General features: G+C 39.9%; 1 protein-coding gene across 1 annotated transcript; it reads right to left on the bottom strand.

The window, feature by feature from the left end:
* On the bottom strand, positions 1-26,708 carry Rab18 (RAB18, member RAS oncogene family). Its single transcript, XM_028763786.1, has 7 exons — positions 26,554-26,708; positions 20,912-20,967; positions 12,738-12,799; positions 6,802-6,874; positions 5,332-5,450; positions 4,994-5,060; positions 1-1,745 (listed from the first exon to the last, which is right to left on the bottom strand). Exons 1-7 carry the CDS (start codon positions 26,619-26,621, stop codon positions 1,570-1,572), a joined length of 621 nt encoding a protein of 206 aa, XP_028619619.1. The 5' UTR covers positions 26,622-26,708; the 3' UTR covers positions 1-1,569.
* Positions 26,709-27,146: the final 438 nt, after the last annotated feature.

Raw genomic sequence — 27,146 nt, forward strand, 5'->3', positions numbered from 1 at the left:
TCATAGAGCAAGAACAAGCAGAAGTCTTATTAAGACAAGCAAGACACAAAATATACATAAATCTAAAATTTAATGTAATGTGACTAAATTGTAAATGCATGTGTGAGCTACCTTCCTCTAACATTATAGAAGCAAAAGTCTTACATTTAATAAAAATATACAGAATGTATAAAAGCTCTAATCACATGTAGACTACCAAGTATAAATGATGTAATGTGAGGTTTCCATATGAAAACACCCTGTTCAGAAAGAAACCAATCTGAAGTTAACCCACTAACACACATATTGCAAAGGTACACAAAATGTTTATCATTTACCATTGTACATAGATAATAAACTGTAAAAATCAATATCAGAATCTTAATAAGGATCAATACAGTGACCAGTCTATTTTACTTATGGAGCATAAATAGCAGAAGTCAAAGAAATTAAATAATGTATGAGTGAGAAAACATACAATGTACCATAACGAGGAGTTAGAAAACTGAGTATTGTGGAAAAGGTTTATTAACCTGTACAGGTTGGTAATAAACTAGTGGCTATTTTTACAATAACGTATCAATAATCTTGCTGCAATAGCATCTCCCCACCAGTCAGAATTTGAAACAATACACCTTTCTCAAATTGTTATTTAGTGTTTTCCTTCCCCATCTTCAAATCACAAAAATATGATTTGAATAGCAACTAGCCATTTATGGAAGCCATAAGATACAGTCATTACACAAGTTACAACTGAGGCACCTGGACAAACACTACCAACACTTGTGAAAAAACGTGCTGGTTTTAAAAGTGGAAGTACTAAAGAAGCTATAATATACTGTTCATGCTCTTCTGAAACCCAAATGGCGGAAAGCCTGCCAGATGCCATGTAACCAAAACATCGCACCAAGATTAGGAACCCAGTGTGTGCAACACAGAGTTAATGCCGGGTAACTGAGCTAATCACTGGAGTAAATTAAAATACCAAACTTCTTTAACATAGCAATACTATTTTGGAAGCATCATCAAGAACAAATAAAGATTTAATTATAAATTGGCCTGGGCTATATTCTGAACTGAGAATTTTACTTAGTACTAAGACTCTAAAACATCCTAGAAAAGCTGTGAATCATGCTTTGTTATTCCTCAAGGGAAACCTCCCCATGGTTCTAGTTCTACATACCAAGTAATTCAGTAATTAAGCAAAAGGGAGAATAAAAGCAGACTTTCAGCAACACATACTAGACAGATGTTTTTTAAAAATGACATGATAAATGTAAATCATAAAATCAAATGTACTCATAAAGGTACATCTATTTTATGTTACATAAAAAAACACCCAAAACAAACAGCAACAACAACAACAAAACAAAAACAAAAAATCCCGAAAAACCCCCTATAGACTGCAAACTGTTCATGCTCACCATACCTTTCACCTGGGAAAGCCAATGAGGGGTTTCCTGCAAATACTCACTGCCATGATAAAAACAATGATGTGCAAACTGCAAGGTCCCTACGAGCAGTTAAGAGTTTATATACAGAAAGATGCCACTATCTGATCAAATATGCAAGAGATGAAATTCCCAGAGTTTATAGCACAGAACAGTAACCACTGCAGGCTCCTCCTCCATGGCCCTCTTCCCTGTGTGACAGCTTGACACCTTTGGTCTGGTTCTCACTTTCCCACAGTCCGGGTGTCTGGATGATCTTTTCCACAAGCTCCTCAAAGGCACACTGAACACCGTCACAGGTTTTTGCACTTGCCTCTAAAAGTCAAGAAGAACCACAGCATGTTTCTTATTGCACACAGCCTCACATGTTTCTAGACAATGGTTATGGCATAAAGAGAAACCTACAAGATACTGACAATCAAATCAGAAATTTTTGTACATTTTAGTAATTACAAATTAGTAAATTTCTTCCAGTCCCCACACAGAGCTACTTCAACTCTGCCCACTAGTTTGTCAGCTTAGCCTTAAGGGTTATAAGGCAATAACAACTTGTAAGACTCTACTGTGTCTTGAGTATTTTTCTTAGGTTTTCAGTTAATTCTTCAAATGAGCCCCCAACACAGATAGCATTCCTACTTTAAAATAAGGAAACTAAGGCTCCAACATAAACGATGGATGAACTTGACTTGTCTGAATGTATAACTAGTTATTCACATGGATAAAATGGCACTAATCAAGCACACTGGCCCGTGTCTGTGCTCTTACCCCTCTAGGCCCAGTGCTTATCTGATCTGTCTTTCTCACTGTCTAAGGAGACTACTTGCCTTCCTTCTTTACTACTCTAAGGCAGCGGATGTTCCAGTGTCTTTCTGTTCTTTAGTACTGAAGACTGAGCATAGGGATGAGCATGTGCACTCTAACACGAAGCTAAACCTTTGGCCCTTGATCTAGTGTGAAGGAAGATGTTTGGGAGTAAGGATCCAGAACCAATTTGGCAAGGACTCTCTGATCATTCCACTATTAAAGTTTGTAAGCTTCCTGCTTGTCCTATTACTCGGTGGAAAGGTGAGCTGCCCATGCTGCTGCCCAAACCAGCCCTTCTCCAGCTCCCAGGAGCCCACTCCTCATTTCCTGAAGGCTCACAGATTCTCTTTTGTAATGTCATTACATCTAAGTGTCTGCTCAGATTTCCCATCTTATTACCAAGCCAGACTTGTCCTAGAGCCCATGTACCTTTCATGGAGCCTGCTGCCCCTCCCCCCCGTGTCTCTATTCTCTTTGGAATTCATTCCAGAGTGTTGTTGCATACACTGCTTTATATGCTGCTTTCCCTGTCTCACCTGACAATCTTTCCTCAGCTGGCAGCACCCAATCCCATGTAAGGGGCACATGTAGCAGGACACACCTACTTGGACCTGAATGTACCTACATGTACATACTTATGATAAACTAACTTTTAAATTAGGCACAGTGATAATAAATTATCAACAATAACCAATAATAAAATTAAACAATAATAACAATATATTGTAGTAAAATCTTGTTCTTCATGCTTGCAGAGCAAGACTGGCCATGGTGACTGAAACTGTGAGAAGGTGTGCTGTGCTGTGTGCAGGGGCAGGAACCATCTAACCTGGCTTTTGTTTCCATGACTCCATTAAGGGAATTCCTTTAGCAATCATCAGCACTGGCTCCTCTGGTCAAGTTGAATACACTAACCTCACTTGATTTCTCGGGCATCTGGTATTACTAATCAAATCCCTGTTGTTCCTGTGACTCCCAGAATAGTCAATATTCCTAGTAATTCTCCTGTCTCAATGGCATGTCACTAAGGGCCTTTCTGCTGGCCCTGACTGGAGTATCCTAGAGGTCAATCTTCAGCCTTTTTGGATCCACATTCTTGGAACAACCATGCCAATCACGGCATTTTAAATGCCACCTAAACAACTACTGGATATGTGAATACTGTCTCATCCTGTGTCTGAGTAAAATTCTCGATTCCCACTTCCCCACACCACTCTACTTTACCTCAGTTGACCACAAAAATAATAGGAGTATAAGCTACCTACTACTTGACCAAACTAAAAACCTGGAGGTGTCTTTAACTTTTCTTTTTCCCTGGCATCCTCATCCAAGTTTTCCAGGTATCCTGTCGGTTTTGACACTCAGAATACATCCCAAAGACGTCAGCTTCCCACGGCCCACTGGGAGTGATAGCACCAGCTTCATTCCTCTGGGTCACAAAGAAAGAACTAGCTTCTTTCTTTCACTTCACAGAGCATGCTTTACATGCTTCCTTCCTTTAAAATACACTACATTACCCAACCTCTGGGAATACGTGCTATTGTCTCCACGTCTAGGCGTCACACTGACGTTTCTGCACAGCAACATACTAAGTCAAAAGCTTTCCCTGAGTGGTCTCTGTGTCTGCTCTTCTTGTCACCTTTCATTTCTACGCGGCACAGGTTACTTATTAAACCTGCTTTCTATATGAGAAAGCAAGCTCCAGGAGGGCAGAGCATTAGTGTGTCTGTTCAGTGTCCATCCTCCGTGCTCAGGAAAAGTGCAAAGATAATTCATGGAGATAGGGGACATGCAGCAAACAACAGTAAGGTGGCATCCAACTCCCTTCAGAACAGTGGCGTTCCACCCACTTACTACAGTTTGCTCTGTCACAAGTTTTCAAGTCCGCCTGCAAGGTCCTACAGTCTGAATAACACAGACATCACTAGGTCAGTAACTCCTAAATTTGCTGCCACATCAGAATCCATGTGGGTAGTTGTTTTAAACAAGACTCTCTCTCTCTCTCTCTCTCTCTCTCTCTCTCTCTCTCTCTCTGTGTGTGTGTGTGTGTGTGTGTGTTCACTTGTACTGGTGCCTGCAGAGCCAAAGGATCTCCCTGGATCTATGAATCGCCTACACAGGTGCTGGGAGTCCAACGTAAGTCTCCTGCAGGAGTGTAAGCACACTTTACTGCTGAGCTGTCCTCCAGCCTCAACTTATGTTTAAGAAGCATTTGGTCCTGTGACAGCAGAGAAAAAAGTTCACAGGTGATTCAGGTTCAGTCAAGCTGCTCCTCTACAAAGGGTGACAAACTTCTGCAAAAGGCCAGAGAGTAAGGATTTTGGGCTTTGTGAGCCATATGGCTTGAAGAGAACTACCAAACATTCACGAAGCACAAAAGCAGCCAAGTGTAGTAAGTATATTAATAAGCATGTCTGTACTTAATATATGGGGGGAATGGTCCAAGGTTGCCAATCTTGGGCCTCAAATCTTTAATGCATAGAAACTATATAAAGATACCAGTAAAGTGTAAGTTCCAATTCAAAAACTGGGGTGGGACCTGGGGTGAAGCATTTCTATTAGTATGAAATTTCCAGATAGTGCTGATGCCCTGTGTACTAGTAGACACAAGAGAAAAGGAATCTCATTCTACTGTTAAATTTTGTATCAAAAGACAACAATGAACTCATATATTTTATGGTTCCTTAAGGAAATAATTCAATGAAATAATTATTTAAAAATTATTCCTTAAGACTGGAAATGTTCACTTACATACTTACCTATGAACAACATAGAATGCTTGCGTGCAAATTTCAACCCTTCATTTCTATCAACTTCACGGTTTTCCTACAAGACAAAAGCAGTGTATTTTAAAGGCTGCCACCTGCATGGGTGGTATGCACGACTGTGCTCCAAACTGTTTATAAGGCCAAGAGGATTTTAATCTGAGACCAGCCTGGGCAAGTTAACAAGACAAAACTAAAATGGGCTGGGATATAGCTCTATGGTAGAACACGTGATTAAACACGCAGAAGTGCTAGGTTCAAATCAATTAAGTCCTCCTCCTCCCCCCCTCCCACAGAAGAGCTACCCAAATGCCAAGTGTCTGCTTTCTTACCTTATCAATTTTATTTCCAACTAGCATGTTTACTATGTCATTTCTTGTACAGTATGTTTCCAATTCATTTAACCAATTATCCAGTTTAACAAAGGTGTCTCTTCTTGTGACATCATAGACTGAAATAAAAGCAAAACCACTAATTTAAAAGTCACACAAAATAAGAGCAATGACTTACTTTTAATAGTGACTAACATTAGCGCATAAACAAGTGTTTTATATTCATCCTTCACTGCTTACTAGTAAGTACTTAAAACAAACTTAAATCATTAACACACACAGTGACAGAAAGAAAATTACAACCTGTTGGCAACTGACAGTTACAACAAAACTGCAGCTTGATAAGGTGAGGTCTATCCCAAGCACAAAATATCTTAATCTAAGTCTTAATAAGATATCAAAATATGGAGGAAGACTTTAAACATCTGTTAACCTCTTATTTTTTTATAACAAGGATCATAATTTGCAACTTAAAAAAAGTAGGTGTAGGTATTGTGCTTCCTAGTTTTATGTCACTGTGACACAAGCTAGAATTATCTGAAAGGAGGGAACCTCAATGAAGAAAATGCCTCCATAAGATCAGGCTGAAGGCAAGCCTGTAGGGCATTTTCTTATATAATGATTAATATGGGAGGGTCCAGACCACTGTGCCAAACCTGGCCTGATGATCCAGGCAGAGCAAGCCACAGGAAGCAAGCCAGTAAGCAGCACCCCTCCATGGTCTCTGCATTAGCTCCTGCCTCCAGGTTCCTGCCCTCTTTGAGTTCCTGTCCTGACTTTCTCCAATGATAGTCTATGATGCAGAAGTGTGAGCCAGATAAATCCTCCCCTCCCCAGCTTGCTTTTGGTCCGGGTGTCTCCTCAGAGTAAGAGAAGCACTGACTCCAACAGAACCTGAGTGAAAGGGATCCAGCGTGGCTTCCTCCATTTTCACTTTTGTCTTGTGTCATCTTGCATCCTAAAGAGCCTCCACTTCAAACTGTTTGCTACCCTTAAAATCAGCACAGCCAAGTGGAGGATGTCTGTGAACTTCTTAGCAGATTATCTGAAAACCAAATTCTCTGGTTTCCAATTTTGACTGAATATGAATCCTTAATGGTGTTTAGTGCTACTTTTTGATTAAAACCAGATTCTACTTCGTAACAAATACTCTCTTTATAGACTGAGGCAAGTGTTAATTTACTGATAAATGAAGACTAGTTTTGATAATATTCTAGGACAGATTGGGTTCATTTTCAATTTATATTCTCATTTTTTTTAAACCAAAGGTAATAGTCTTCTTTTTTAAAAATTCCCACACAAAGAGTTGAAAAAATGTTTAGTTCGATAATATTAAATAAAGTTTCTATCACTTAAAAGTACACACAAACATAAAAAAGTAGCCCTAAAGAAAATGAAAATGCTGATTCTCCAACATCAGAAACTCCAATGGATAATATTTTAAACAGTATATTAAAGTAAAATACTTACCTAATATAACTCCCTGTGCACCTCTATAATAGCTTGGAGTTAATGTTCTGAACCTCTCTTGACCAGCTGTATCCTGGAAATGACAATCAATTATTGCTAAGTAAGACAAAGTGTAAATAGCATACTTTCAATGCTACTGAACATATTTAAGCAAGTCAAAACCACATTAAAAACACTCAAAACTTAAATGTATGCTTATTCATGTAACATAAGTAAAAATGAATTAATATTAGGCTTTCTCTTAGAAGAACACAAAAGAAGGTTTCCTGCCGTTCCAGTCTCACAATTTTTATCATACATGATAATATATTTCTTTCAAAGTCATGATTCTTAACTTTAGCTATGCAATCAAATTACCTGGAAAATTTATGTCTAATCCCTAAAGGTTCTGACTGTATCAATCTAGGTTAGAAACAGGAAAAAAAAAATCTTCCTAGGTTATTACAATGAAAAAGTGAAGCTGAGAATCACTGATTTAAAGAGTGATACTAGAATATTTTACTTGAACAACAGGATTTTAAAGTTATGCTTTTAAAAAGAATGTTGTATTTTCTCTTGGTTAAAATATATAAAACAATACAGAGGGGGCAATGGAGAAGGAGGGAAAAAAGAAGAAAGGAGGAAGGGAAAGGAGAGAAAAAAGTCAGAAGGTGGGGGCAGGGATGAGATTAATTTCATCTTCTTCCAGGCCTGGGTCCTTTCTGGTCTTCTTTCCAGAACCCGTCAATGATGTTTCAAGGTATCTTGGCCCTTACAGGGCAGCATCTGGCAGACTGCCATTATTATGAAAGGTCTACTCAAGTTTTTAAAGAGCCAGGTCCATTCATTCAGGTATCTCTGTCTGGCCCACTGATGTATGGTGACCTGGATATCAGTGGAAATGCACATCAAATCTCATCTTAGCTGCTAGGATCTTGTGCAAAAGTAAGTTTTGCTATAGAGCAAGCACAAAGTCCTGCAGACATAAAATGTTCATAACCTCTTAAGATATTTGTAATACCGGAGAGGAATTTTGAAACACCAACTAGTGGTGCCAGTAATATGGAAAAAGACAACAGAGTATTTAAGACAACAGAGTATTTAAGGAAATTCAGTCTCACAAGAGACACTTAAGAGGAAAATCACTTCCAGATAAAGAGCTTTGAACATAGGCCATTCTTTCAAATAAAAATGTACCATCCTTGCTCCCAGATTCATAGCAGCAAGGACACTACCCCTAGCTCTGCTATATTTGGTTAGATGAAGACATAACACAGGTAAACTTTCTGAACAGAAAATTGTAGTGGAAACCGAATTTTTCTCTTTGAATTCCTGAGGCTTCAAAGTTTCTCGAAAATCACTCAATTTGCATACACGCTTAAGTTTTAAAAAGCAATTATATAAAACTGAAGTTTCACCAAGCAGCCTTATCATCTAATGCAGATTAACTGATAATGACAGTGGTGACTTTGAATAATCACAACAAAACTATAGTAAGTAAACAAGGCTCAAGTTTGTAAAAGAAGTCAACTGGGATCCATGACACAACTGAAGTGTCTAATTCTGCCACCACAAGAGAATCCCACTGGTTTCAATCCCCTATACAGAATGCAGCTAAATAAAGGGGTTTTGTCATGTTGGACTTAAGACTTTTAATACACATGAAATTAATTTCATCAAAAGCCATGAAAATATATATTATCAAGTAGTCACAGACTTAAATCTGCATCTATTTAAGACAATTCGATTCCAAAAATTAAAATACAAGCTAGAGAGATGGCTCAGAAGTTAAGAGCACTTGGTGCTCTTGAAGAAGACCAGGGTTCGGTTGCTAGCTCTCATGTAGTCAATCACAATAGTCTGTTAACTCCAGTTCCAGTGGGATCTAACGTTCTTTTATGGCGGGGGTGGGGGGAGCATCAAAAATGCACTAGGTACACAAAAATACATGCAGGTAAACACATAAAAATTATGTTACAAAAAGACAAGTTATTGTGAGAAACAATTTCAAGCAATTTACTTACATACAAAGAAATAATCAGCAGCATTCAGTACCCACAATACTGGAATTCTCAGAATTCCATCATAGGAAACATTTAAATATTCCAGTTTTTTGTTTTGTTTTTTTTTCTTTACTTTTGTTTTTAATCTTTGTTTTGAAAGAGAAGGAACAGGGAAAAAAAGCTGCTGATAGCAAAACTGTTTCACAATTGAAAACATTTCAAAAAGATCAGTTGTGAACCAAAAATTTTAAATAATTTAATTTCTAGACTTAGCACAGGGCAATCTAGTATGATCTCTTGAGAACAACTTCAAAAACTGCCTTTGGGTGAGATGGTTCAGCTGGTAAAAGCTGCCTGGGGTTAATCCCGGAACCCCATGGTAGCAGAAAACAGATGCTATTCCTGATCTACAAACATGCTGTGTGCCCTCATTCATTCAGATACACACACACACACACACACACACACACACACACACACACACACACACACAGAATGTAATTTTGAAAATTTGTTTGTGGTAATTTAACAAGGACTAGATGTTAAAATTCTGGCATTTTAAATTCACTTATACAAACGTTTTGGTGTGATAACTTTGGAAGTAAAATCCAAAATCTTGCACCATAGCATTAGACTAGATTTATAATAACTGTGTACTAAATTATAATAAACTGTGTAAGTTTAACAGACTTTAGACTTTTGCTTGCATTTGTTTCAGAATGAGATGTATTAAGTGTACTGACATCTTTGCTCAGATGAACGAGGCCAGTCCTTTGTATAGTATGGTTTTATTGTCTAATAGGGCAAGGCAAGGACATTAGAGATGACTTCAGATAGATCTGGGTTAAACCCAAGGGCTGAGAAAGCCCTAGAAAGGCTAAATAACAGGATTCAGAGCGTCTAAGCGAAGCTGTGTGGTATCGGTGAGTGTGCATCTTGGAAGCAGTGGGGACAGGGCTACTCAGCTAACAAGGAGAGGAGCTCATTCATCACACTGTGTATAGACCAACTTCAGTATAATTAGGTAAACTATATACTCAGACATTTTGTATACTGTCTGGAAGCCCCTCTCTACCAAATCTGATACTCAGATGCTATAAGGAAAACAAACAAGCCCTGAAGCGCTTTGCTATGGTGAGAGAAGTCCGTAAGTCTCTCTCCCTCCCACATCACCTTATCTTCATCAAGCTCTGAGTGGTGGGACAAATTGGAGCCCTTCAGGGTAGAAAGCTAGGGCTATCTCTGCACATGCTTAATAACATAAGCACATATCGTCCTCAAGAAAGCTAGGGCTATCTATGTACATGCATAATAACATAAGCACGTATTGTCCTTAAGCAATATTTTAAAGATAAATGAAAGAGCAGAAAAACGTAACAAGCAAAGAATAACATTTTTATTATGGAAAGATTTTATTTTTTCAGGTAGAATAGTTTTTTATTACAGTAAGAATTCAGAGCAAAGTAAACAGACAGATGTTTCAGTATTTGATGTTTAATCATCAAAAATACACAAGTCATAAAATCTCTTTATTATGCCTAGAAAACTTGAGAATTTATCTATCTGCTGTGACTACTTCTATTATGAAGATACAGAACCTGCATGAAAGTATCTATCACTCTTTATGTGTCAGATTATGTTTACAAAAACTATAAGTCTTTCTGTAAAAATTTTAAATCATAGGTATATAAAATGGACTATGAATAGAAGTAATTTACTTGCAAATATGATCAATATCAGAAAATACTCAAATAGAAATACATGTAAAAAGGCTATTAGAGAGACACAAATGACAAGAGATGGCAGTGTTTAACACAAATTAAGATGTGGGAAGAGTAGATGCGCTCACACGATCAGTGGGAGTGAAGACTCAGTGCTAGGTCTCCCTTGTCTATAATCACCCTTTCTGCTTCTAGTCTTACAGCTCCAATGTAACTAGACAAGCACATACAGACTCAGAGACTGGGATGCTTAAGGAAACAACAGTTATATTTGTGAACAACTGGTATCAAGTCAAATACCTCTGACTAAAGACTAATGAAACCAAAATATAGCACACAATGGAGCATTAGGTGACCAAAGTGCTGTACTCTATTTACTGATACAGAAATATGTTCACATGTAAATGGATAGAGCAAAGGGGAAAGCAAAGTGATTAAAAACACAAAGCAGACTCCTTTCTTTGCTAAATGGCTTATGTGCATATTTAGTAGTACAGATCAAAAGTCTCAGTATTTTCAAGTATGTTTATTACTAAGAACACAATAATTGCCAGGCAGTGGTGGCGCACGCCTTGAATCTCAGCACTTGGGAGGCAGAAGCAGGCGGATTTCTGGGTTCAAGGCCAGCCTGGTCTACAGAGTGAGTTCCAGGACAGCCAGGGCTACACAGAGAAACCCTGTCTCGAAAAAACCAAAACCAACCAACCAACCAACCAAACAAACAAACAAACAAAAAACCCACAATAATTAAAGATAAAGTTTTTCTCCATTGATTCCCTATTTTAGAATGGAACACTATTATTATTCTGGTCACAGGGAAACCAATGTTTTAAAAATATGAATAAGCCCATGGCAACGATGCCTCTTCAATACAACTGGCTGTTTAATGAGGCATGGAAGTAGAAAGTAACTGGAGAACAAAATAAAAACAACACTCCCCAGGAGTGAAACGTCCCTGCAGCCAAGGTCAGAAAGAGATCACAATCTAGTAATGAGAACACAGAAAGCTAAAGCTTCATACAGAAGCCACAATTGGTAAATGCTCAAAATACTTTATGATGTCACAGCAACATTTTTCTGTTAGACATTACTGTTCTTATTGATATTAAATACACTCTGAGGAGGGGCAAGTAGACCTGGGGAGGGTTCAGGAACTTCAGGAAGATGAGTTACATTAACACAAACAGGAACACCTGCTGCTCAGTCTGTAACTGTCACCTGCGTGGGCAGTTTTCTTTTAAACACTATGATGGGACATGTTTGACAATTAGCAACCTTCCTGGCACACTACAGGAAAATGTAATACTCTGTTCTATTTTGCAATATTCTCAAGGCTTTATACATTGTTAAAGCATCTACCCAATTACAGTTACAAGATGCAATTATCATTACTGTATATCCTTTCAGCACTACCTAATCTCCCAAGAAAAGCTATTTAATACAAACTGCCCGTTCACCTATACAACAGTAAACAAAATCAGTTTCCGCTTTGTTGCAAAGTACTAGCTGGAGAGACTGTACCTCACAACTGTCTGTACCTCCAGTTCCAGAGGATCTGACACCTTCTAGCCTCCTGGCATGGCACCAGTCACATACATGGTGCAGATATACATGTAGGAGAAACACTGATACACACAAAAAGACAAAACAAATACCCACCAATACACTAAAATTAAATTTCAATAAATACAAAAAGCATACTAGTGGACTAGAGAGATAGCACGTGTGTTGAGAGCACTAAGCAGCGTATGGCATTTAAATGAAGAGGCTCAGGACAAGTGGCAGGCACTATTAGGAGGTGTGGCCTTGTTGGAGGAAATGTGTCACTAGGGGTAGGCTTTGAGGATTCAGATGCTCAAGCCAGGCCCACTGTGCCTCTCTCTCCCTGCTGCCTGCCGATCCTGATGAAGAACTTTCAGCTTCTTCTCCAGCACTATATTCTGCCTGTGTGCCTCCAAGCATTCCACCATGATGACAAAGAACTAAACCTCTGAAACTGTAATCCAGCCCCAGTTAAATGTTTTCCTTTCTAAAAGTTACCTTGGTCATGGTGTCTGTTCACAGCAATAAAGTCCTAACTAAGACACAGCTCTTCCACAGGACCTGAGTTGGCTCGCAACATCCATAGCTGGCAACTTATAACTTTCCATGACTCCTGTACACCATGGCATACAGACATACACATAAATAAAATAAAAATAATGTTTATAAAGAACATTTTAAAAACTCTTACCCATATTGCAAGTTTAGCCTTATTTCCATCCACTGAAATCGTTTTCACCTTAAAGTCAACACCTTGAAGAAATGAAAATTCTGGTGAATCATCAGTAAGATATGATTTCCACATTCATTATAAAGAAAACCAGAAAAAAGGATAAAATATTTTATCAAATGCCTAAATTCTGAAAATTCTAGACCTGAAGGCCGAAGGTATCAATACTCAGGATTGACCGTATAAATGGGAAGAGATTTAGGATTCAAGACATCCATCTGTGCTTCCAAAAATGAAAACTCAAAATCAATTAGGATGACTGCTGTGCATACTGAAAATCAGCAGCTACAACTGAAGCACTAATCCAAAAATGAGTGGTTTTGCTGACTATGAGTCATGGCTGTTTTCAAGGACTCCATACACCTTTGTTCAGAGTGTGGCCTATACCCTTGTCTACCCATGACAAGGACGCTACACCCATGAACTCTCGGCAATATGGTTGGTTGCCTGACATACCAACACAGAGTTGGTAAAATATGATAAGGCCCTGTCCCTAGATGAAGACTACAGACAGGGTCAATGACTGCTGAGAGGAGGAGAATTGGTTTACTTCAGAGACAGACCTTCTAATAGGCTTCTAATGCAATGTGGCTGGGCCTAACACATGTAATACAGGTAACTCTAACTGAACTCAGTAGATTGTGTGTATAGGTAATGATAATTTAAATATAGAAGTTGTGAATTCAAGAGGAGGTATGGGAGGGGCATGGAATGAGTTGAAGAGGGAAAGGTAGAAAAGACGTATATACAACATATTCATGAATGAAATTCTCAAAAGACCTCCCAAGGACTAAACTATCAATCAAAGAGTACACATGGAGGGACCCCTGGCTCTAGCTGCATATGTAGCAGAGGATGGTCTTATCTGACATCAGTGAGAGGGGAGGCTCTTGGTCCTGTGAAGTGACCAAGATAGTGTCAAGCTCAAGATAGTGTCTTATAAACTTGTCACATTTAATTCGGAACAGAGCCAACTAAGATGAGCAGCACCTTCACATACTAAATGCTTTCTTTTTATGTTTTTCTTGTTGTTTTCAAGACAGAGACATTCTGTGTAGCCCTAACTGTCCTGGAACTCATTCTGTAGACCAAGCTGGCCTCAAACTCAGAGATCGGCCTGCCTCTACCTCCCAAGTGCTGGGATTAAAGATGTAAGCCACCACAACCAGCATACTAAATCCTTTCTAAAAAGTAAAAGTTTTACAATTAGTTAAAAAAAAGTATGTCACTAATATACTAGTATATTTGTAATCTTTAGAAGTCTTCTGATAATCCATTACGTGTTCAAATTAGGTAAAAATATGCATCAAATCTAGCCTTCCTATAGGATAAAGATCCAAAGATGTAGTGCACACGTGCACACACACACACCATTTGGTGTTTCAAGCTTGAGAAGTAAAGGAATTGATCAAGCTATGCTTAGGGAAAAGCAAGCAATAATTAATGAAATGACAGTGCTGATTAAAAAGTTCAAGAAAAATTAAAGTATTGAATTTCTACCACCCAATCATGCAGGAACTCTCCAGGCCCCGCCCCTTATTGAGGAGCTGTAAGTAGTAGGTTATTGCTGGAAGAGGGACAATCAGCCTTCTAGGAGTAGTATTTCCATGCTCCAGTATACGTCCCACAGCCATACGGACTTAGCATGGCACACAAATAAATAAAACCACTCAACAGGATTCCACCCATGCTTGCTACTGGAAACTTTGCTAACTTCCCAGGCCTAGAGAGGTCACAGACTTTAGAAAAGAATTTAGTACCTCTGCTTTGCTACGCCAGCATCCTTTCTTATTGTTAGGTGCCTGTGGCTCCTCCCAGCATTTCTTACCCCTCTCTCTACCATAAACCTTTCCTTCCCAGGGTGCTGTGCTTCCACTCCCCCACCTACAAGCCTGGTTCCTATATAACTCAGCTATTTTTTCTCTCTCTCTCTCTCCTCTCATGGTCCAGTTTAGTCTGCTAGCCATGTTCAGCTGGGTCTCCTCCCTCTGCCTGCTTTCTCCTATACCTACAATAAAACTCTTCTACATACTTTAGAGTAACCATGTCCTCCTCCTATTTCTTTCTTTCTTTTTTTTTCATCAGCTTACACATTCTAAATCTTATCCTTATGCCCACAGATAAGGGTAGCTACCACCCATGATTAAAGAAATCTCTCTTTACAGCAAATGGAGACTATCACAACAATCCACAACTGGACACAGTGCAGAAATCAACAGATCACAACAGCTCCTGAATTTATGACTTAGAGACCATGGCAGAAGAGGGAGCAGAGAAAATGTAAGAGCCAGGGTACGGGGAAGACTGCTGTGAAGCAGTATCTCCGAGAAATGGCTTCATAAATACAACTGGAACAACGGCAGTATTAATGGACAAGTCAACTTGGAAAGTAGAAATTTTCATGTGATCCCATGCCTAGAGAACTAACTATAGGTAACTGATGACTGCTGAGAGAAGTTAGATTGGCAATAAAAGCCCATTTAGGGAAAACCTGTATGGTCAAGACAATGGAATCTCTGGCCTGGGCAGAGAACTAACATTTTAGCTGGGTGTCAGTTATCTGACCAAGGGACTACTCTTAGGAAGGCAGACTAACCTTAAGCCATGCTAAAAGGGAACCAGAGTAATTACTCCTTTAATAAAATGTGCTTCTCCCTCCCAGAATACCTGTCTCCAGTACACCGGTGATTTCAGGGTTATAGCAGCTCTGTAATGCCCAATGTTCTAACTTACTAGTAAGGCGGAACTTCTCCTTTTCTTCTTCGTATCTCCTTTAAGCATACTTTCCCAAACAAACTTGGCCTTCCCTAAGACTTGGGGTACCTTACTCTTTCTCTAAAGTGTCCCTCCTGGCATGTGGCTGCCAGCCACCATGTGACTGGCCTTCACATCTGTTTAATTCACAAGGCAGTCCTCTCTAACTACCTTCCTCCAAGAGACAGCTGAGCTCCACAGGTTGCGTACCCTGGTGGGGGAGGGTGTTATACTCTAATAAAACTGTTCTGGATCTTAAAGAAAAGATGAACAAGCCTATAAACCAGGCTAACAAAGAGAACACTCAAATCAGAAAAAACAAAAAACAAAAACAGCCCAAAAGTTGTGAGTATTTCAGGTTGGGCAATGCTTATCTGAACTGCTTGGGACAGACTTGCTTGTGATCCGAGGTTTCTGGGTGGGGGGCTGTCTGCAGAGTAACATCGCAGTGGGGCTCAGCTGCAGATTCCCCAGCCCTTCATGGTTCACATTTTTGGATCAGTGATGCTCAACTTTGGCTGCTAATTTTACAGAAGGAAAGATGATTAAATAAAAACTGGACAAATTCAATAATCTAGATAAATGAGCAAATTCCTAGACATAATTTGACTAAAATGGACTCAAAGAAATAGAAAATCTTAGCAAATGCAAAAACTAGTAGGGACTCAATCAGAAATCAATCAAGTTTACTTACAGAATGCAAGCATGGCTGAATATAAATAATATTGCATTAGTAACATGAAGGGGAAAACCACTTGATCAGTTTAATTGACGCAGAAAAGGCACTGAACAAAAGACAATACACTTTCATGACAAAAAAATATTCAACAAACTAGGAAAGTTTTTCAAAATGATAAAGGTCTGCGTGTAGTCAGTTTCAGTCGTTGTGATAACATACCTGAGAACACAGCTTAAAGTGAACCAACATTTCATTTGGCTCACAGTTCTGGAGGGTCAGTGGTTACTTAGCCCCATAGATGTCGGCCACTGCAGAGGCAGAACAACATGCCAGGGGCCGTGTGGTACAATGAGTTCTTCAGCTCAAGCAATCAGAAAGCCAAGGGACCGAGACAGGAAAAGGAGCCAAGCAAGCTATACCCAGTGGCCTGCTTCCCTACCTTTGCAAGTCTCCATCATCTCCGACTAACATGATCAAAGGGTAAATCCATTTGTATATAGTGTATTAGTACATAGTAAACGGTCACACTCCTTATAATCTAAATACCTCCCAAAAGCTCATCAGCTGAATCATGTCTTAACCACATGATTCCAAGGACATTCTTAAGCCCCAAACCAAAACAGCAAATTCACAGCTACCAGCATACTCAACAATAAAAGACTGCTTTTCTCCAAAGACAAAAATACAGGATCACCAACTTTTTCCACTTCCATTATACAAAGTAGCAAAAAGTTATTGCAAGAGCCGCTTAGAATACCAAAAAAAAAAAAAGGTATCCAAATTGAAGATTTGGATACATAATCTACCCAAATGTTTGTTAAATACAATTGTGAACAGCACTACAATATCTACAGAAACCCCTGAAGAACACACAGAACTATTAAGACTAGTTCTATAAAGGAATGGCATCAATGGATATTGCTAAGATGTAAAAGACAACCCTCTCAGTGAGGAAAACATTTGCAAACCATGTTTCTAGTAAACGATACAAATCCAACACATGTCTAAGAACTCTAAACTAAATCGATAAAAATACCTAACTCAAAAATCATCACAAGATTTCAACAGACATTGCTACAAAGAACATAAATGGCCAATACGCATATTAAATATGCTCAACTTCCCCTGCCCATTAGGGGCATCCTTATTACAAATTACAATGAACTTAAACTTCTCACCTATTCCCATGATAATTTTTAAAAATGAAAAGTAGTAAGTATAGACAAAGCTACAGAGAAACAAGGGCTGTAACAGCTGTTGTGGAAACAGCAGCATTCTGCCAATATTAAAAGAACAGCTACCATATGGATAAAGGCAGCAGGACCACACCTAAGTATAGACCTAAGTAGTGATAGCGGCAGCACAGTCACAGAAAAAGACAATTGCCAAAACCTTAAAGCAACTCACGTCCTCAGCAGTGGATCAACAGAATATGATGCACATAGAGTTAATGAAACAATATTTGAACTTAAGAAAGCAACTGCCACAACATGACAAAGAAATGTGCCCCAACATGGACTAGCCTTGAAAACAGTCACTAAGTACAATAAGCCAGATATATTTAGACAAATGCTGCACAATCCCACTTGCTCGAGGCACCCAGAACAGGCAAACTTCACAGAGACTGAAACTAGAACAAAGGTCACCAAAGCTGCAGGGAAGATTTTGTTATTTAAACGTTCTGAAAATTCATAGTGTTATAACAGTGAATGTAAGTGAAATACATGTGTAAAAGGGTTAAAATGGTATGGCTCATGTTCTGCAAGTTTCATCACAGCATAAATATGAACACTGACCTCCACAACCACAGAACAGCTAAGTAAATGCTTACTCAGAGAGCTCCTGTTCCTACTAAGAAAACTGACTGCAGTGAAGTCTACCCAGGAAAACGAAATCTCTGAGGCCCATGTGAGTTCAACTAAATTGATTAGGAACAAACTCTTAGAGGAAACTGAAGTGGATTCTTCCTTCCTTCTTTAATCCTTCTCTAAGTCCCAACTGCACTGACACCAGAACCAGAAGATCTGAGTTAAAGAAAACTGTGACCAATGTCTTTCACAAACTCAAATGGAAATCCTAAAAAACACACAGATGACAACCACCTGGCTCATCTTAAAATTGGGAATAAAGCACTGTACACTTTAGTATGTTAAACTGAAGATCAGCTACACAGAAAAACATGCATTTCTAAGGTACCCTGTTCATAGCTTGTGACAGAAAACCATCTCTTCACCTGCTAAAGGGAATCTACAAAACATACAATTAACATCACACTTAAGTTAGGAATGTTCTCCCTTTTTGTCAGTTATGAACGACGGCCATCAACCCTTACCACTTCTGCTCAGTGTATGTACACAACTACATATTTTTAGCCAGAAAAGTAAGATCAATAAAGATCACAGATTGTAAAAGGAGAATGTAAAAATCTAAATGAACAAGAATAAAAAACAAAAATTCTCCTAGAATTTACAAGTGTCACAGTGTGTCTTAGTTTGGGATACTATTGCTGTGAGAAAACACAATGACCAAAAGCAAACTGGGGAGGAAGGTATTCACCTCACTCACAAGTCATCATCAAAAGCAGCGAAGGCAGGAACTCAGGAAGGGCAGGACCTAGAGGGAGGCAGGACCTGTTGCAGAAGCCAGGGAGGGTGCTGCTTACTGGCTGGCATCCCATGTCTAGCTCAGACTGCTTTCTAGTAGCATTTAACAGTGAACTGTTAAGGTGGGTCAAACTTAAAATCCCACAAGCTGAGGCAGGAGGATTGCCACTAATTTGAAGCCACTCTGGGCTATAGGGTAAGATCCTAGGCAAACTGAGCTAGTGTGAGAATCTTCCTAAAAGCAGGGGACTGAGGAGTTAAGATTGGACATGATGAAATTTGTTTGTCTCCAATCAGAATGTAGGCCTAACGTTCCTTTTGCTAAATAGGGTATTGACAGGCAGCTGAAGAAATCTGTCAATGGACAAAATTTTACCCTCCTTCATTTAAGAAATATACATTAAAATGCTTAGATATTAAAGACAAGTCTGCAGCATGTTCTTAAGCAATTTATTTAAAAGGAATCCTGTGTGCAGTGTAGGGTAAGAATGATAAAGCAGGTTAGAGGGAGATGGCTAAGTCAGTAAAGATCTTGCTCTGCAAACATAATAAGGACCCAGGTTCCATCCCTAAGACCCAGATAAGGAGAGCCAGGCATTGTAGCACACATCTGTCATCCTAGCACTTGGATGTTGTGCTGGCTAGTTTTATGTCAACTTGACACAAGTTGTTTGGGAAGTGGGAACCTCAACTGAGAAAATGCCTCTGCCAGACTGGCCTGTGGGTGTTTTCTTGATTAAAGTTTGATGTGGGAGGGACCAGCTCACTGTGAGCAGTACCATCTCAGGGTAGGTAGGTGAGACTGGGGTGTATAAGAAAGCAGGCTGAACTTCTGTATGGGAAGGAAGACAGCAAGCAGCAGTCCTCCATGGCCTCTGAACCAGCTCCTGATTCCAAGTTCCTACTCTGTTTGGATTCTTGCCCCACCTTTCCTGGATCATGGCCTGATGTAGAAGGGTAAGCAAAATAACCCCCTTTTCTCCACAAGCTGCTTTTGGTCATGGAGTTTATAACAGGCACAGAAACCCTAAGATCAAGGTGCTTGCTGGACAGCCAGCCTATGTATTTTGGCAAGTTCACGGCTAAAGGGAGACCATGTCTCAAAAAACCAAGTGCCTGAAGAATGAAGATTGTACTCTCACCTTCACAAGCACACACATGTACACATGTGCACGTGCTCATACACAAAGAATAAAGCAAAAGTGATAAATATTAACATTTAGAGAATGTAAGATATATAGAACTCTCTACTTCCCCTCTAAACCTGAAATTATCTTACAATAAATTAAAACAAAGCCAGTTTAAAGGAACTTCCTACTTTCACTAACAATAGCATTAAGATTCTTTAATAGTCTAGATGACAAGTTACTTTCAGGCACTCTAAATTTTATTCCTAAAATGCTCTGGGGCTCTGGGGAAGTGATGTAACACAATTGCTGTGTAAGCATGAAGACCTGAGTCCACATCTCTAGCACCCAGCTAAAGACACAGTGGCTTGTGACTGTTATCTCAGCTTTAGGAAGAAAGAAACCAAGGGCTATTAGGACTTGCTGATTAATCCATCTAGCCAGATGAGAGAGCTTCAGGTTCAGAGAAAAGTCCTAACGAAACGACTAAGGTGGAGGCGATAGAGAAAAACGGCCTCTGTCAACTTCATGCCTCCAGACTTCTATATACTCACACTGAACAGACCCCAATCTATTTGAGTATCACTGCTCCTAATAACTAATAACTGTTATCGATGCCAATCTATTTGAGTATCACTGCTCCTAATAACTAATAACTGTTATCAAGTATATAAGTTAGTACACACTACATGTATGAAATTAGCAGATTCTTCTGCTAGGTCCATCGTAACAAAGACTAAGTTTATACTGTGCATCACTGTATTGGAATGAACTGTGTGTGCAAACCATCATATCAGTAGTGCTAATGAAGTGACAAGAGACAAGGCTTTATTGGTACCAAAGCTAAGTATTGCAGATAAGATCTCTACAGAAAGTACAAGGTGCTGAGAAGAGGGGGCAAGGTAAAGATAAACAGAGCCCACAGGCATAAACATGTGTGGCATTTCTACAAGACTTTTAAACTTAGCTCACCTATTGTTGCTGCAAGTTCTGGATCAAAGGTGTCATCTGTGAACCTCAGGAGCAGGCTAAAAGAAAATCAAAAGCAGTTTAGGAGCTTAACTTTATTTCTAATCATTTGATATATATGCTATGATTTTTTTACCTTATCACATATGATTACTTAGATATAGACAGTAGAGCTGCTGTAGGTTGAAGAGGGAACTAGTGTACTGAAAAGGCAGTAACTGAACTACAACTTCCCAAGACTCCCAGGACTAAAGTAATCCACTAACAAGCATATGCCCTATGCTTCCTATACAGTCCCTGAAGAGCCAACAGTTTACTTTTTGTTCAAATCTGTATTGGTGTGCTCTTCTCAAAAAAATGACACTGTGACATCTTATGCCCATATTGCTGGCAGGGCAATAATAGTCTCTTGGAATCAAAAATGTTCCCTACTTCACATTAAATAAAAACAAAAAGGATACAGCAAACTGTAACAAGGAATAAGACATCAAGGTGTGCATCAAACAGAGGGAGAATGACGACAGCTGGGCAGGTAAGGCCCAGACAGGCAACTGCGACTGCACAGGGCTGTTAGGGAACCTGCATTATGTTTGAAAAGTTATTAGCCTCAACCAAAATGTAGGGAATCAACAGATAACTGGCAATTCCAGTGTGGGAGAAGGACTGAGCTCGGAAACAGGGTAAACAGGGTAACAGAGAAAGGATAAGGGGCTGACAGTAGAACCATCCCATCAGATGTGGAACACCGCTATGGCTCTGCAGGTTCCAGTACCGCTTTACTCACTAGCAAGCACTAGTGTCCCTAATTAGAGGCTCTTCAGAAATAAACTGTAAGCTTTCAGTAAACCCCACATTTACAAAGCTAACTGTCTCTTGTACACCGCTTCCTGACGTGCACCATTCCAGCAGCTGCAGTCTCAGTGAGAGCCCCGACAAACACCTCAATGGGCTGTGATTACTGCTGCCAGAGAGGTACCTACAGAACACAACAGCTTCCTGGTAGTCTCCAAACCCAGCACTATCAATTATAGTCAAAAATTAACTCTCTTTTTCCCAGTTCTGCTCTTTTGTTTCCTACAAAACTGACACAATACAGTCAATGAAATAAAGAATGGTCAAAATCCAGTGACTCCTGCCTATCAGTTGGACAGAACATTCTATTTTTATTTACTTTGAATATAAGCTAAGTGACACTAAGTATATGAACTACACTAAAAGCTAGGTCCCACGCCTGGAAGTAGATAGCCAATAAAAATGTTCTCAGTGGCATTTTGGGAGATTTTCTCCACTAGATAGCTTTTATTTATTTTTTTATTTCACTGTTCTTTTACTTATAGAGGTTCTGATTTTGTGTTTTTATAGTGGGTGTGTAGTTGTGTACATGTTTCTTGTGCTTTTTTTTTTTAAACTCTGATATGTTTACTGGCTTGTTTTCTTTCTAAAGAAAGAAGGCACTGAGTTAGGTGGGAATGATATGGGAAAAGACAGGAGAGAAAAAAAACATGAACAAAATATGTTAAAAAATATTTACAATTAAAATGTTTTTGGAGGGCATGGTGGTGTATACTTCTAATCTTAGCACTTGAAGTTAGAGAAAGGTGAATCTCTGAGTTTGAAGGCAGCCTGGTCTACAGTGCTAATTCCAGGGCAGTACAGGGTACACAGAGAAACCCTGTGTCAACAAAAGAAAAACATTAAAAATAATTAGCAAACTTTTGACTCTGAAAAGATACTTGTACAAAATATCTTATCCCAAAGCACACAGCTACCTAGAATTTAAGAATACAAAAGACATACCTTTATACTTGAGTCATCACAGAAAATGAAGGTTAGCCAGCACTCTGGAGACAGAGGCAGGCAGGTATCTGCAGGCCAGTCTGATCTACAAAATGGAGTTCTAGGATACCCAGGGATACATACAGAATTCTCCCTCTTAACCCCCATCACAAACACACAAGTAGGCTGTTGTTACCTTGTATAATAGTTGCCATACTATAAAGCATGCAGGTGATCAGGACGGTACTGAGAATTTTAACTGAATTTAGCAACACTATGCCAGACCCTGAGCCAGAGATGTCTCTTGTGCACTCACTAGTCCTTATAACAGATCTTTTCACTAAAGGAACTTTGTCAGCAAAGACAGGGAATTGGTGCCATATGAAGCAAAACACTTTATTTAATACAAACCCTAAGTATAGCCAGAGATATATCAACAGCCCTAAATGTATTCTAAACTGTATGTAGCCATGTGTACAGGCACATCTATTTCTCTATGAAACAGAGGTTATGAAGGAATTCATAACCCCCATAATTAAGAATTCACTGTTCTTTTATACAGCATATCTACACAAAACATTCTTTTTCAAAGTTAAAAGAGGAAAATATTTTGCATTTAGGAAGAATATAGCACGTAGACAGTATTAAATTTAAAATAAAGTGTGGGAAAGGCAGACTTTTTCTGGAGGGGGAAGAGAGTAATGCCTGAAATGTCAGAACTTGGAAGGCTGAAGCAAAACCAAAACAAAACAATTACTCCAAGTTTGAGCCAGCCTGGGTCACACGGTGAGTTCCAGGTCAGCCTGGGCCAAGAGTAACTATCCAACACGTTAAAGAATAAAAGTGGAAACAGGAAGACTGAAGAAATGGCTGGGTGGTACAGAGAACTTGGTGTTCTTACAGAGCACCCATTTCATTCCCAGCACCCACAGCCAGAAGTTCACTACCCTCCTGTAACTCCAGATCCAGAGGAACACACACCCTCTTCTGGCCTCTGAGGGGTTGTGCACTCACAAACACATAAATAAAAATAAATATTTAAAATCAATAAAAAATAGTGATTATAGTTCATCTTTCTTTCTTTCTTTCTTTCTTTCTTTCTTTCTTTCTTTCTTTCTTTCTTTCTTTTTTTTGTTTTGTTTTTCAAGACAGGGTTTCTCTTATAGCCCAAGCTGTCCTGGAACTCACTCTGTAGACTAGGCTGCCCTCGAACTCAGAAATCCACCTGCTTCTGCCTCCCAAGTGCTGGGATTAAAGGCATGCGCCACCACTGCCCGGCTCATCTATATTTCTTACTGTAAAAATAAAATCCACTTAGAGAATGGGGGAAAGGACTGTAGAATGGATAGCAATTTACACAATAGGTTTCTATATTTCCTTCCAGACCTGATACACTTTGCTACATTTGTACCTCGCTAAGCTGAGCCACACACTCATACCCTTGAACTATACATTTAACAGTGTTTGAGGTTCTATTCTAGCCAGGTTCTCCTACGGAGTGCTACACTGTTCAGTTATTATACACAAGGCTCCAAACAGAGCACACTTCTTTCACAATCCTTAGCTCATGCCTCCCCGTCACTTTCTAACAGCCTACAACCAACTTACAAAATTCCACTTGTTCAGATTAAGGCTAGCCTCTGCTGTACAGTAATTCTTCAACAACTGCTACCTCGCCTGATCTAGCCCAGTAAAGAAACAGAAACACCTGTTATTTAGAATGACCCTTCAAGAACTATGTAACAAATACTTGTCTACTAACTTGCCTTAAAAGACAAAGGCCATTGGAGCCATATGTTCTTATCATATACACAAGGATAAGTCATCAGGACTCTTTTCTGTTTCCCACAGTATATCTCAGACAGACACCTGACTTCCCTAAACTCAATGCTTGCTGCTGTTGCTGTGCTGTGGTTTTTAGAGACAGGGTTTCTCTGTGTAGCCCTGGCTGTCCTGCAACTCTTCCTGTAGACAAGGGAGAAAAGTGGCCTTAAACCCAGAGACCTGCCTGCCTCTGCTTCTCAAATGCTGGGATTAAAAGCATGTTCTACCATGCTTGGGCCAATATTGTTTTAAATGGGCAAACTGTTAAAATTTTTCAGTGAGCAATTCATAATTCATCATTAGAAAGTAAAAAAGAAAAGCTTTAAGTACATTGGCCCTTATAAGATTGTCTAGGGGTGCAAATAGAAGAGAAATCCACTCAACACACTTTAAAAGAGTAATCAGAACCAGGCCTGGTGTAACATGCTTATCTAATTTCCTAACACTTGAGACACTGAGGCAGGAGGCCTGTCAATGCCCGACAACTGTTGCTTACATACATAGAAAGTGCCAGGTCAGTCAGACTACATAACAAAACCTGTCTCTAGAAACTAAATAAAATAAAAACAACAATACAAGGGAATTCCAGTCATGGAGTCAACTGTACCTGGTTGGCCTTCTAGAAAACCCTAACATACCTCAATTTCACCCACTTAATACACTGTCTCAGCCAATCACATTCTGGGTTGAGATGGCAACCTGTTATTCTTGATTTCAAAACCAAGCTCTAAGCAGGCATGGTGATACACGCCTGTAATCGTGGTGTTCTGGAGGCTGAGGGAGGAGGACTCCTAATGTGAAGCCAGCTACCTTACATAAAAGTTTCCAGGCCTGCCTCTATCACACTGTACTTCAAAACAGACAGAAAGCAACAAAACAAACTCGATGTGAACTCTTTCACAAGTAAAAATGGAAAAAAGAAAAAACATGAAGATGCATGATTCTTAGTAAAATCACAGTACATAAAGGTTTTAACAATCAAGAATGTGCAAAAAGTAATCATAATGAATTCATTCGTTATTGAACACTATTTTTATAGAAAGTTCCTTTAATTTGTTCCTTGGTATACAGGAGTGTGCCATGACAGGACACTAGAAGTATACATTAAAAAGGAACAAATCATAAAAACAGATTGTCAAACTTTTAAAAATACAGAAAGATTTGGGTTTATTTAGTAAGACTGCACATACTTTAAGTACCTAAAGAGTTATGAAGTGCTTAAAGTTATTTGAAAGATCTCACAAGGTAAAGCCAAATAAGAAAGCTCTCTAGGACATAAATACTATTTAAAGATCAAGAGAAGCTCAAATAACATTTATTCATAATCAGAGGGCAAAGATGACTTCACCTCAAGAACTTTGTTCAGACCTGGATGAAAGCATAACCTCTGGCAACACCCACCTAGGTCCACCTCTGACCTAATACACAACTCCACTGCCAATTTAATCCTCCCCAAAGATAGAGTCAATGCGTAAAAGATAATACAGTGTTTTTTTCTTTCATTTCTATATGACGTGGCAAAGCAAGTTAAAGGTAGTCCACTGATCAGGTACCCTGTGCTTTAAAAGTCATTTTCAAGCAGTTACCAAAAGAGTTCTTTCACTATGAACTAATCAAAATAAATAAATAAAAAGATGCAACAATAGGCTGCGCTAAAACAGGCCAGGAATGCGACCGAAGACGTCATCAAAGTTTCTATGTAGAACATTAAGTATTTGAAGGACAGTTCTATGGAAATCACAAAGTGATAAAGTTACTATTGATCTCAACTCCAGGGGTGATAACTGGCTGGACACTAGGTCTGAAAGGACAGCTGGATTCTAGGGGTGGACAGGACGGCTGGATTCTAGGGGTAGACAGGCTGGCTGGGCTCCGGTCGCCTCAGCTGCCTCAGGCCCGAGCCCAGACGCCCAATAATGAGAAACCCTGCTGCGAGGCCTGCACTGGGCGCGCCCGGCCAGGGCGGAGCCAGCAGGGCCGCGGCGACCGTTCCGGGAGGGCAGCCCGCAGCCCAGAGGCCGAGGGCCCGCCGCACACCGCCTCACCTGGACTTGCCCACCCCACTCTCGCCGATGATGAGGATCTTCAGAGTGGTCAGCACGTCCTCGTCCATCCTGCGCCCGCTCTACTCCGACCCTGCCCCCGTGCCCGTCACTGCTACCCTGTGTCGGCAAAGGCGGCCAGCGCATGCGCACCTCCGTGACCACCGCCTCCGTCTCCGGCAGGATGTTTGGGCAGCTGAGGTTACAGAGTGTCTGGTTCCGCCCAGAAGTGGCTCTGCGTCTGCGCACTCCCTGGAGCGCAGGCGGTTTTTCCGCACGGCTCCTGGTGTGCGCAGGGGCAGATGGGCAGAGCTGCGTGTAAATCCTCCTACTTCCTTCCTGGTGCTAGCTCCGCCCCAAGCGTAACTCCTCCCGCTTCCGCCTGTCTACTTGGACGACTGGGTATTACGTCTGCAGCCTCGAGGCAGCTGTTGCTGTGGGTAAACATTGGTCCTTCGAGGCAAACAGTCTTAGATGGAGGTAGGCACAGCAGTACCATGTAACTACCCTGTCGCATTGCTGAACCTCCCCAACTGTCTCCCCACATCGGGGACAACTGTTTTAAAAGTTTTGGAATTTTGGATACACTGAGGCCA

The sequence above is a fragment of the Grammomys surdaster genome, unplaced genomic scaffold, assembly GCF_004785775.1.
Source record: "Grammomys surdaster isolate TR1022 unplaced genomic scaffold, NIH_TR_1.0 140, whole genome shotgun sequence".
NCBI classification, from domain to species: Eukaryota; Metazoa; Chordata; class Mammalia; order Rodentia; family Muridae; genus Grammomys; species Grammomys surdaster.